Here is a 13,394-nt window from a genome sequence, read left to right as displayed (position 1 = left end):
CCTGAGAGCACCTGAGCACGGCATCATCCAGAGGGGACTTTTGTCCAGGCATTGCGGGGTAATTTTAATAAACCTTTTCCTTAACAGTTGCTTCCAACTGCTTGCGTAAGATTGGAAATATATTCCCCAGGACTGATCTTGATGCGTTTCAGTTTCTGTTGTGCTCTGAAGGGCACAAGGACTTCAGGATCTGGACTGCGGGGAAGTGGTTGGGTGCATCGTTGGTGTCCAGGTGAGAAAGAGGTTAAGAGAAAAGGCTTGTTCCAGGTGGGTCTTTTGCTGCCTCACGTAGGGCAATGGAACGGGTATGAAAGCACCCCCTGAGCCAGCCTGAGGGGCTGGACTCCAGCTCGCCTGCTGGTTTTCACCCCATTTTCCCTTTTCCTTTATAAAAAGGTTGCAAAACACCCATATAAAATGTCTGTGCTCCTCCTGCCCTTGTCTTCCCAACCGGGCCTTGTGTGGCTGGCAGGCCAGTTGGACCACCAGTTCTGAGGAAATATGATGATTTCTATTTATGCTCTTGGCTTGCACATCTTCTGAGCTGAAAGCTGAAAAACTCGCTCATGGTTGTTTTGAGGATTTCTGAATATGAATCACAAGGAAATTGCATAACGCTGCAGCATTTCCTCCTATTGCTCAGGGCTTTACAAACACCACGCTCCTCCGGGGAGACCGAGGAAATCTGGCAGGACTGGCCCATTTTGGCAGTAGTTTTAGTCTAAATGGAAAGTCTGGCTTGAAGAGCAGGTCCCAGCACTAGTAAAAGGAGTGTAAGGTGGAATGTCCCATGCCAGGCATAGAGCAGGTGGTTGAAATGGTGGGTTCCTTCTCCAGTGGCAATCCCTGTGTGGCTGCGACACGGCTGCCGGCCCCGGTGTGGGTTAACGCTGCCGTAAACCACTGCGCCTCCCGCCCTGGGGAAGCCGGGCAGTTCTTTCCTCTAGATTTTAGCCATTTAGGCAGGATTTTGTGCTGATGTTGGAACCCGAAAGATTTAGGGAGCTGTTGTGAACACTGTGCAGCCTCCAAGGGATACAGCTTAGGTTGGGATATTTTGAATTTTAAATGACAAACTACTTGGTACCTGAAATGTAGTGTATTCAATTAAAGGATGTGTGCACACACGCAATTGCTGTCTGAAAGCACTGTTAATTTATTGGGGAGGTTAATAGACATCACGGGCAGCCAGCGTGAACCCTGAAATGAGGAAATAAATATACAATTACTCAACATCATTTTTCCTTAGTTCCTCTTCCAAACCCCAGTGACTTCCTTTTCTTTTCCCACAACCCGGTTTCACCCCAAACAACCCATGTACCTGTTGGCTCTTTGCATGCTCACATGTGCGATTTATTTAGGGTCACGTTGGAAAACCGGTGGATCATATTCTTCTTGGTTTATCTTTGTGCAAGCAGGAGATGGCATCTGGCTATGAATGGTGGCTGTAGAAGCATTTTAGGCTACGGGTGGTGGCTTTTGGAGGATTTTTGATAATGATAATCTGCAGCTTATGTTCCTGTTTCCCAGAGCTGCGAGGTTTATATGTGTTTATATGCGGTAATGAGAGAACTGTAGCGGGGGGGACTGCAGTGGGTACAACAGCCTGTGGTACTTTTGCCCATCCTTTGGTCTACGTGATGCTAGAGGCAACTGTTTCCTCTGCAAAACACAGTGTATATTTGATATGCATATTTGTATATATATTTCACCAGGAAGAATTAACTTGTTGTTTGGCAAATTGTCTTAAATATTGAGTTGGTAATTGAGCAAAGTGCAAGGGTTCCATAGGGGGTGCTTTGAATTTTGCAGGAAACTGTCAAAATAACCATGAATTGCAATTTCTGTTGTGCTTTTATACAATTTATGCTTCTGGATTACTTACAGGTGAGTCTCAGCATTTTTCAGTTGTAGGTTGTCAAGGCCTTGGTTAAGTCTCCAAGTAGCAGCGATTCTGCAGAAATGAAGCAGCAGCAGCTGCCACTAAAAAAAGATACGATCTGATTTTGTTTGGGATATTTGACCATGAATTTCCAAAACTAAATCCAAGGCACAGAGCTCTGCGAATTTCCCCCTAGATTAATATTTATTTTTTCTACACACGTCGCTTCTGAAAGTTCCTCGTAAAGATATTTTGGCTCTGAAGATACAATCAAATGGGACTAATTAGTGAGAGCGTGAAGTTAAAGTGATTGCGGTGCTGCAGGGCAGGGATTTGGCTCCAAGTTTAGTCACTGGCCCCAGTTTTGTGAGTGTTAGAGCTGAGCCTGTTCCCACAAGCGGCGCTGGGACGCGGGCCCTTCACCTCCAGCAAGCGCTTTCTTCTCTGATTTCCTACCCTGTGTCAGTGACTAATACTGAAAAGCGAAAGGAGATTTTTACTTCACGAGCAGCTATCTGGGTTTAGGTCTGTTTTCTCTAGAGCGTGTTAACAACAGGAAAACATCTACAAATAGACGTGTTTGGCGGTATTTTATCCCCCGGCGATGTGTATCCCCTGGCACACGTGTCACAGCCCCGTCCCCCGGCAGCAAACCTCAGCGTGGGGATCGTGCGTGGGCACACCAGAGACAGGGGCTGGGATGGGGAAAGTCCACCTACCTTTCTCTTCTATTGGCAGGTACTCGGAAGAGGGCTCTGGGGAGGATGATGAGGCTGGTGAGGGGCTGGAGCACAAGTGTGATGGAGCGGCTGAGGGACCTGGGGGGTTCAGGAGAACAGGAGCTGAGGGGAGACCTTCTGATCTCTGAACTGCCTGAAAGGAGCTTGGAGCCAGGGGGGTCGGGCTCTGCTCCCCAGGAACAAGCGCCAGGAGCAGAGGAAACGGCCTCAAGTTGCGCCAGGGGAGGTTGAGGTTGGATGTGGGAACAATTTCTTCCCCAAAGGGCTGTGGGACATTGAACAGGCTGCCCAGGGCAGTGCTGGAGTCACCGTCCCTGGAGGGCTGGACAGACGGACATGAGGTTCTCAGGACATGGGCAGTGCCAGGGGTGGGTTATGGTTGGACTCAATGATCCTGCGGGTCTTTTCCAACCAGAATGACTCTGTGGTTCTCTGAGGCCGTGTGCTCCTGCTCTGGCCCATCCCGCCGGCACCTCTCTCAGGACAGACGTGGTGGTGGTGCCGCGCATCCATCCCGGCAACGCTGGTGCTCAGGGTGGCTTCGCAGCCGCTGCTGGAATGACAGCTCAGCACAGGGACTTTCAAAGGTCCTTGTTGTCTGAACAGAGATCCAGCAACCGGATAGCTATGGGGTTACTGGCGGTCTCCCCAGCCTGGCCGAGTTCTTCCATATGCTGAGGTTTTCTGTTCTGGACGGGGTTGCTGAGCCTGCTCACCCAAATTGGGCAGCGCAGGGAGCGCCAGGGAGCGCCCCTTGGCAGCAGCGATTGGATTTATCATTTTCTATGGTGCTGTAAAGATGAACTGACAGTATAACAGTGAGGTGGAGTTATGAGGAGGATGCTGCAGGTGAAACGTATGCTCCTGTCTGAACAGTCTGTAACTTGATTTTTGTCAGTGATCAATAGAGAATTGGGTATAATGAATAGCAACAACCTCGTTAAAATTCAACGCCCTTTCACAGGGAAGAAGGTTGGTCCGTCAGCTGACTGACTTGCTGATGAGACTTAATCTTAAAATGCATGCTTGTGCTTTAAGCTGCATATATTCAAGGCTACTTCGGAAAGAGTGGAACATGAATACCCGTCCATCCTGGGCAGGAAGGACGTTGGCCGTACCCAGAGCCTGTCTGGCTGCACACAGGGCGCGTTCCTGACCGCGGGGCAGGTGATGGTGCTGGAGCCTCACCCTTGGGCCTCTGGCACAGCGGACTTTTCTCCTGGCTTGAACACTCTCTCTTATCCTAAAAATATCTCTCTCTTCAAAAGGCTCGAGTATAGGAAAAGGATTTATTTTTAAAAGTAAGGTTTTTCTTGGAAAAGGAAATGGTGTTACAGATTTGTGGCTGGTTAAAACCTTGATGCGATAGAGTGGTGTTAATGGATTAACACACTGACAATGGATGAAAGGTTTGTCCTTAATAAGATGGAGGCAGGATGACAGTATCTCCTTGTTTTATGGTTGCATAGTTGACCTCTGCCTGAAATTTCCTTTTCACTGCGTGCATATTTGCAATTAATGGCATAAGCATATTGTGTTTCCTTGTCCGTCCTTTTGTCTTTTTTTTTAAAGAACAGCCTCTGATGATTAACAACCTCTCTATTGTTTCATGTAACCAACCTAGAAGAGCGAATATGCACATTTTTCCCTGTAGTGTTGAGCTTTGTACCATAACTGGAGCTGCATGGCGGGTCCGTGCTGCATGGCAGGGACAAGGACAGCAGGCAGCGAACCTGTGCCAGGAGCATGGCAGGTGCCAGTCATGTTAACCTTTACAGTATATAGCGTTAACCTTTATGGTATATAGCATTAACCTTTATGGTATATAGCGTTAAGCTGTGTGCCTGGGCTGAGCCTGGCGGAGCGCAGGGAGTGACTGTGTGGGAACCAGGACTGGGACTGAGGTTGGAGGGAAAGCCGAATTCATGGCTAGCAGACAGCAGCAGTGGCGGAGAAGCCCGCTGCTGGTTTCCTTCCCTCTTTTAATGTATTTTATTTTCTTGATATAAACACTGTTCCTGGAGGAAAACTCACTTGCTGATTACAGCTGGTTTTGCTGCTGAATCATCCCCCCGTTTCCAAATGTGGGATGATAGATCTTCTCTGGCAAACAAAAACCTCTGCTTTGTCTTGCGTTGCACCGCGGGGTGCCCGGGGTGCTCCTGCGGAAACGCTCCAGGGAGGGTGGGAATTAGCACTGAGGGGACAGCCTGTGCCCAAACCCCCAGGTTTGGGCTGCTCCTCTATACTTGTGCTTCTCTAAACGTGTCTGGGGTGTCGGAGCTGATGTGAACCCATGTCCGGGGTGTTGGAGCTGATGTGAACGCTCCGGCTGCGGCCTTGCGGCGGGTGGCACCGAGGGACAGCTCTCTCTCCATTAATGATCAACCCGCAACGGACAAATTAACAGCTTCATTTCATTCTTCAAGGCTCCGCTCCCTTGGTCAGCTGGCGTGTGGGGCGAGAGCTGCTCATGTCCCCTTTGTCACTGCAGAGGTGTCTGTGGAGCTTTGGTGGCTTCTCCACGGGGCTGGCACCGCGGCCATGGCAGGAGAGCACAGGCACAGCCCGCGTTTTGGTGTCCTGCAAGGCAGGCAGGTGTTTAAGTGGCCTAATGGTGACATGTTATGTGACACAGCCTTGTCGTGTGTGTGTGGTGTGGTGTTGGTTTTCTGTTTGTTGTTGGTTGTTTGTATGTGGGCTGGTGTTGGGGTCCCCGTGGTGAGCACCATGGTCACCGCTCCCTTGGGGACATCATACTCGCAGCGTCCCAACCTCTGCTGGGGCTCCCTGGGGAAATCCCGGCAGCAGGGACCTGGAGCACACAGGCCCTTGCACCCTTCTGAATCTCCATCCTCAGTGTTAATACTGTTAATCGGGACAGGTTGGTGGGACAGGTTGGGAATCGCCTGCCTGATTGCAGCCCGGAGCCTCCCCCTCCCGCGGCCGTGTCGCCGTTGCTGCCCCGCGTTGCTACCAACATCGCCTTCGGAAACTCGCCTTCCCCGCTCGCTATTTCTGGAGGCAGGACGTGACGACACGGAGGCTGGAGGGGGCTCCGGCGCCGTTCCCGGCGCTTTTCCCGGGCAGGGGGGTGTTCGCACAGCTGGCCGGTGACCAGCTCCATGGCCCTTGTCCTGCCCCGTGCGGCTGCCGCGCTTGGCCCGGCCCGCGTTGCCCACCGGGCGCTGATCGGGGTTTCTGTTGTGGCTCTGCCTTGGAGAAGGGTTTTTAATTTTTAAACATTTTACTTTGAACTTCAGAAGTACAACCTGTGTGAAGGCTGATCTTCTCACAGCCGCGGTTTTCATTACGCTGGGTTTTCCAATTGTCCTCAAACTGGGATTAAAACCTTCTGCTGTAGTTTTTCCCCCTTTTATTGTATCTACTGAAACACTGCTTTAATCTGCAGTAGCCAAGCTGTAGCAGTGCCTAGGACAGGAGGAAGAGCCCTGGTGCTTGGGGACAGGAGGCTCTGGGACGCAGCCTCAGCCATGGGTGCGTCGCCTCCTTCTTTGTTTCAGGCCCCTCTACAGTAATGACGTTTATTCTCCTCTTTGCCCGACTCTCTCGGTCGGGCTGTAGGTACGTGGGGGTGAGGATAGGTCCCTACTCCTTGCCTGGGTGGCCCCTTCCAGGTGTTACTGTGACGCTGTGAGATGTTATTGGAGCCGTCTGCTTTGCTCTAAGTTAACATCCTTTGTGCGCATCTTTGAGAAGAGCACAGAGGAGAGGAATGCCTGCCTTTGTTTCATTTAAAAGCCCCTTTAGTTTCTGTTTTTATTTAGTCCATCTTATTCACGTTCTTGTGTTTTAAGAACCATCCTCATTGTTATCTTGATACGACTCCAAAGCTGTGATGACCTGATGTTGGAAAGTGGAAGGCTGTGGTGGTCTGTGCTGCTGGGGGAGGTCAAGGCAGGTCCTCCCAACAGCTGCCGCCTGTCGCGGTGACACCAGACGTGCCAGCTGTCCCTTTCCAGGTGGAATCTTCACAAGACTTTCTTCTTGTGTTTTCCAGGTCTACAACTCGAACAAGGACAACCAAAGCGAAGGCAGTAAGTACTGATGTTCAGGCAGAGCCGTGGGTGTGCTGCGGTGTGCAGAGCTCGGGGCTCGGCAGGACAGGCCCAGTGGCCGGCGGTGGTGACACCGGCCTGGGACGGGGGCGCGGGGCGATGGGGCTCGGCGTGGGGACGGCAGGGTGGCCCTGGGGACAGCGGGATCCAGCGCCCAGCAGGGAGGTGGTGCAGAAACCTGATGGGGGGACTTGGGGCCATGGGGAGTGGTGCCAAGCGGTTCCCTTGACGCTTCAGGGTGCGTCCCCTCCTCTCCCCATGTCCCCAGACCAGGCAGTGGCACAGGGGGTGCTGGTGTGTCCCTGGAGCGGCTCCTGTCGCTTATCAGAGCCAACAGGTGCAGAGGGCATCTTGAACAAACCAGCTCTCCTTCCTGAACCAGAATGTGGAGGATAAATGTGTCTTTTCCAAAGGGAATTGGAGCAAAAATATGAAGAGTAAGAAGTTCCCACCTAATCAGGACTCTCAACAAGAGCCCCTAAAAAAAAAGCTGGTTTTCTTGTAGTTCGGGCAATCAAAGACTTGAGTCAAGCAAGCACTTGTTTTTCCTCCTAGAGGAGCAGTTGCACCTGGTCCTGGCTCTTATGTCCTGTGTTTCAAAGCCCTTAATTGAGCCATTTCCCAGTAGGTTCGAATCGCCATAATTGCAATACTCAAAACTCTGATCCTTTTCCTCCTTCCCCAAAGTCACTGGTCACGCGGAGCTCAGCCTGGGCTGATGGTTAGTAAACAGCTCGTTTTTGTGCTCCCTCAGACAGGGCGTTTTCATCTTGAGTAGAAGCATTTTGCTTGCAATAATAGGTATAATTTGCAGATAATGTTCCTCACACCCCTTTTCAGCCCTTGCACAAAACAAACTCTCCCTCCTCTCTGCTCGCTCTGAAGTAGCTTCTCCCTTCCCTGTTGTGCTCCATGTTGGCAGCTGCACATCCATCTCATGCCGTGCGTATTCCTCTTGGCTTTGTGCCACCCAGATGATCCTCAGGGTTAAATGCTGTGCCTCACGCTCATGAAGGACAGTATGGCCAGTGCCCCAGCTGGATATGGAGTCTGTGTAGAACAGCTGCATCTTAGCTCCATTTTACAGAGAGGTAAAATGAGATTTTTGAGGCGCAGGACTCGCTCAGCTCTGTCCTAGCGTGGCCACGACCTGTTGCTGCTCTGTGTTCTCTGCACACAGCTGCTGGCTCTGCCGGGACAGTACGTGCTGATTTGGCTCAAGAAATGTGTTAAAATAATCATTTTCTAAACTTCGAGGGGTGATGCAAAAGCAGGGAAAACAGTAGGGCTGGGGGTGGGAGGAGAGACTGGTGAAGCAATTGGTGAAGTAATTACTGCTTCTGAAAGAAGCTCTTGTCAAACCGTGACCTTCCCATCTTACGTGCTGTCAGCCAGAAATGCTCGTGGGGCCATGACTTAGGCCAGAGTCATCCTGCAGAGGAACGGCGGCTCTTTGGAGGTGGCCAGAGCTCGAGTGGAGGGTGTCCGTGGCTCTCCCGGTTACTGGCGTTGTCTGAGCCCGGTCTGCAGCTGCCAAGCTTGCAGTGCATCCCAGCTCTGGGCTCCTAAACGCCTCTTCAGGCTTTTTCTGGGCAGGGTCCATGCGCTGGTCTGGCCTCTCCGAAGCAGCTCAGCGTTTGGCAATGGGCAGCGAGACCTTGACAAAGGCACCAAACGCCGCGATTCTCCCTTCACTGTGAAGCCAGGGGTTAATCAGCTGAGGGAGCTTTGGCAATGTTTCTTATCTTTTAGCACCTCTTCCACTTTGGTCGTCTGTGCTAAAAATGAGAACAATCCTCCTTTTCTGCTTGGCAGACCGTCCTCCCCACACTGGGACCCTCGGACCCTCCAGTGGCAGTTACTGTCACAGCAGCCCCTGCCTGGGGTGTTCAGACATCTGGCTCCTTCAGCCCTCGCCAAACCCGTGTCTGCCGCGAGCTGCTTCCCTCACCAGCTCTACCCAGAATCAATTTTTAGGCCAGCTTTTTGCCACACAGCCCTCGATACCAAAGTTTCCTATAAGGGCTGGAAATGAGCGCGATGGTTCAGTGGGGTCCGGACGCAGCCCCGTGTCCCTGTTCCCTCTGCCTCCTGCCCGGCCTCGGTCACGCTGAGACTCGCAGTGCTGGAGCAAGGGCTGTGTTTCGTCCGCTCTCTCATTTGACAGAGCTTTTGGGTTTTACGCCCTGCTGTGCGGCCAGATGGCCATCGGCCTGCGGGGCGATTTGTCTTAATCCTCTTTGGGAGCCGGGAGGACGCAGTGCGCGGGGTCGGGGCGCTGGGGGAGCCAGATGAATTCAGTTGCACCAGTTTGCCCTGCTCTGTGGAAACGTCCTCCAGGCCATTTGTGCTTATTGCATGGAAAAGCACAGAAGTCCTTTCCCCTCCCCACCATTTCCCTCTCTTTTCTCCGTATCCACATGGTTCCCTGTTAGTCCAGGACATTTTCAAAAGCTGTCTTTAGTTTCATAAGCCCTTCACAGACCTCGAGTCCCTTGGCTGTCCCATCTCCTGATGCACTTGTCTGGTGGCCCGGCCCTCCCCAGCCATCTCCATTTCCCAAATTTGGCAGCTCACTGGCAGTTTGAGGCTTGAAATAAGGCTTGAGAACTCATCTCTCTGCTTCTTGATTTCTCCCTTTCTCTGTTGCTCTTAATTCCATAAAGTTTTTGAAAGAGTTTGTAGCAGTAATGGTCGTGGTGCTCCAGTACCTGGCGCAGGAGTGTGCGGGGGGCGTGCAGAAGAGCTGAGACTGACCTTGCGCTGCCACGGCCGATGCTCACGCAGCCGGAGTCAGCAGGGTTGCCTGAGGCTGCACAGAGCTGATTCAGTCTTCTAACCCCTTTACCGATGCTCTGATATGCCATATCAGCGTAAAGTAAAGGAATTAATGGATTAAATAAAAATAATCTGCTAGGCAGAAATAGAACAGGATGAGACCAGCTCAGTAGCGCTAGAGATATGATGCTACTCGAAGGTCAGATAGTTATGTATGTGTGTGCAGCAGCTGTAGTACAACTTATGTCTATCACCTTGGCTGATTTTATGTATTTCTGTGCTATATTACAGTGTGAATGCTGCATCTCAGTTGTACATGGAGTATCTTGGCCTGGAGCTGTTTCTTGTCTTTCCCTGGGGAGCGAGAGCCTCGCGATGGGGAAGAGCAGGAGGCAGGGCTGTGGGCTTTGCCCCTGCAACACGCTGAGGTTGGATCTGGGGAGCAATTTCTTCCCCAGAGGGCTGTGGGGCATTGGAACAGGCTGCCCAGGGCAGTGCTGGAGTCACCATCCCTGGGGGTTAGACAGAGATGAGGTTCTCAGGACATGGGGCAGGGACAGGGCTGGGTTATGGTTGGGCTCAATGATCTTGAGAGTCTCTTCCCACCAAAATGATTCTGTGAGAGGGGAAATCAAGCTTTTACAATGCTCATTAAAAGTTAAATTTAAGGATGGATACAGGCACTTTGAATATTTAATCAGATATTATTTCTGGATGTAACTACTGCAAATAAATCCCCGACCTTTCCTGATCCAGAGCTCAGCAATGAGTGGAAAAGCTGCTTCATCTCCCCAGAGGCTTATGCTGGGTCAATTCCATCGGAGGGACCGAGCAGTGCGGCGGGTGCAGCCCGGCCCCGTGTCGCTGCGGGGACAGAGCCCGGCCCCGTGTCGCTGCAGGACTCTGCGGGGACAGAGCCCGGCCCTGTGTCGCTGCAGGACTCTGCGGGGACAGAGCCCGGCCCTGTGTCGCTGCAGGACTCTGCGGGGACAGAGCCCGGCCCCATGTTGCTGCGGGGCTCTGCGGGGCTCTGCGGGGACAGGGCCCAGCTTGGCCATGTCTCCTGCTTGAGCTCAAGTGTGCAAGGGACTAAGGGAAAACTGCTGGTTTACGGAGTGGGTTGACACCTAAAGTGCGTGGCAGAGAGCCTGAAAGGGTGATGGGTGTTGGACAACACCGTGCAGGGATGGTGAAAGATCAGGGTTCGGGCCAGTACTAAGCCAAGACTAATAAGGCCAGTTGAACCGGGTCTGCCTGTACAGAAGGGTTTCTACACTGTGGTTTCTTGCTTCTCAGGTACCCTCGTGGTTGTGTTTGTCAGTGATTGGTGGTGTGGCTGGCTGTGCCCCGCTGGTTGATGGCACGTTGATGTTGTGCTGCATCTGTACTTGGGGAGCGGTTGGGAGCGGTGCTGGGGAGCCCTCCCGACGCCACGCCAAGGGCTCTGGAGCTCGGGATATTCGCACATCTTACGGCACAGGCATCCTGCAACTCGTGTGCTTATGTTGGCTCAGCACCTCAGTGTGCTTGCCCAGAAAAATATAATAGAGCTGTCTGAGTGTTTCAGGTTCTCGTGCCATCCATCACACAAGAACCACCACCAGCAGAGAGCTCAAACCAAGCCAGTAGTCGGGACAGGGACTGCACCACGCGAGCCACAGGCAGCCAGTGAGCTGGCAGCTGATCGGCACCAGCAGCGAAGCTGTGTTTGAATAGTGATGTGAACAGAGGGAATGGAAAGGAGTAAAACTGCACGTGCTTTGCTGTGAGGACACTGCCAGCCCCAGGCTCTGATCCCTTCCTGCTGTGCTCTTGATAAAATGCAGTTTTGTGCCTCTTGCAACATGGCATTCCCTCAAGTCTGTGCAGATGTGAAGTACTTTGCTTTTAAGCTAACGCTTTGCCTTTTCTACCTTCTGGAATTCAACATCCTAAACCACACAGCCCTGCCATGTGCAGCTGTGCTGATGGTCCCTGTCAGTCGCTGCTGGGAAAACCCTGCACCTTCTGCGCGGCAGCCGGGAGCGGATCTGGTTGCTAGCTCTGGTGATGCTTGGTCCCCGGTGATGCTTGGTCCCCGGTGATGCTTGGTCCCCGGTGATGCTCGTCCCCGGTGATGCTCGTCCCCGGTGATGCTTGTCCCCGGTGATGCTTGTCCCTGGTGATGCTTGGTCCCCGGTGATGCTCAGCCCCTGGCCATGCTCCTCCCGTCTCCGAGTCCGCGCTGCTGTGCACCGGCGCAGGGGCAGGTGCACCCCCCAGCTGGAGGCCCGGCAGCAGAGGTTTGGCTCGGCGCGGGTGGCTGCGTGTCCTGCCTCTGTCCTGCCCAGGCCGCTCACCCCAGCCCTGCAGCCCAGGGAACCCTTCTCTGTGTGGCTTCTGCCACGTGAAGGGTTTCCCAAACCTTTACGTAGGGAGGAAGTAATTGTCCTTAACCAATAGCTGTCTGCAGACGGTGTTTTCCGCACAATGGTGGAAAGCTGACTAAGGGATGAATTCTTCCAGCAGATATTTGGATCTGCGTATTAGTAATTCCTTGAAATTAAATGTGAAAACCTGCAATGGCACGAGTTAATTGAGTTTCACATTCCATTAACTCGAATGTTTTAGATCTTACTCTCAGGCAGAGTCAGCTGCCTTCAGGACATCCTCATTTGTGCCAAATAAATATTTAATTTGTGCTAATAAAAGAAGGGGCTGTACTTGAACTGCGCACATCTGCATAGAGCGAGGGTAAATGAGGCGTATGTACAGTGTTGTGAGGCAGCGCTGTCTCGCCGGGGGCAGGACTGTCTGCCTCCGGTGTGGCGCAGGCACCGGGGGTCTGGGCTTGGTGTGGGCTGGTGCCGCAGGGCCAGGTCCCCTCCTGCTGCGCACAGGAGACGCTTCAGGCAGAGACTTGACCTAAAATTCATTCCCATCTCCCAGTCCCTATTGCTCTGTCCTCTTTGTGTTCTGTTTTTACCTCCACGCTTTCACCTTTCTTTTGATTTCTTATTTTCTTTCACAGTTGCTGCTCACAGTTGTTTCCTGCTTCTCTCTTCCACTCATTTCTTTAGTTCTCCTTTTCCCATCAGGGCCCCCACGCTGGCCCAGGCAAAGCCGGGGGGTCAGTCCCGTACCCCAGGTACGCTCAGCCCCGGTACGGGTCGTGGAGAGGGTCTGGAGATGAAGGCGTCTCTCCAGCACATTGACAGCTCGGTCAGCCGGGCGGAGAGCTGGAAGGATTTGTGGGAATTACCTGGGGCTCATCAAGCAAGCTGCCTCATGCGCCATGTTCAAGGATTTGTTGAGTCATATATGATTCCCCTTTCTTCCAAGCAACCTGTTGTCAAAGGCAAAGGTCTCTTTGGGTTACCTGGCCTTCATCCTAAATGAATGCTTTGGCCAACTACAGATGTAAATCTCTGGCATAGCCCGGGGCTCTGCGGCTCAGCAGGCGTGGGAGGTGCCTCTTCAGAGGGATGCGGGGGCTGAAATGACGGATTAGTGTTCTGTGCTCGCGTGGGGTACACCAGGTACGAGCTACCGTTCTCGTGCCTTTCTGCTGGGATCACCTAATTCATCTCCTCCTCTGTCCTCCCCGCTGGTTCGTGCAGCGTTGCCGTGCGTGGCGGCGGCATGAGCGTTGTGCTCAGCGGGAAGCCATCCCTCTGCGCCGCCTTCATCACTTCTCTCTCCTCTTCCCTTTCAGCTGCCCAGTTGGATAATATCGGCTTCAGCATTATCAAGAAATGCATACACGCTGTCGAAACAAGAGGTAGAGCAGCTCACCAGATGGTCGTGTTTTGGGGGACGGCCTCGCAGCTGTTGGTAGCAGAGCAATAGCTTACCTGCTCTTTTCATGAACAAAAATGATTCATTAACCCTCGAAGACCCGCATCAGATAAACTCTGTAATAAGCTCAGGCCTTTG

At 52.5% G+C, this 13,394-nt stretch overlaps 1 protein-coding gene across 2 annotated transcripts in view; it reads left to right on the top strand.

Moving 5' to 3' along the window:
• The window catches only part of ARHGAP26 (Rho GTPase activating protein 26), a 128,270-nt gene that overhangs the window by 48,067 nt on the left and 66,809 nt on the right, over positions 1–13,394 (top strand). For both annotated transcript variants that reach the window (XM_080353170.1, XM_080353169.1), the window contains 2 exons: positions 6,644–6,680; positions 13,174–13,239. In XM_080353170.1, coding sequence (XP_080209296.1) covers positions 6,644–6,680; positions 13,174–13,239 — 103 coding nt within the window. The remainder of the gene's footprint in view (positions 1–6,643; positions 6,681–13,173; positions 13,240–13,394) is intronic.

The sequence above is a fragment of the Nesoenas mayeri genome, assembly GCF_963082525.1.
Source record: "Nesoenas mayeri genome assembly, chromosome: 14".
NCBI classification, from domain to species: domain Eukaryota; kingdom Metazoa; phylum Chordata; class Aves; order Columbiformes; family Columbidae; genus Nesoenas; species Nesoenas mayeri.
Note: the sequence above shows the minus strand (reverse complement) of the source record. Positions and strands in the feature narration are given on the sequence as shown.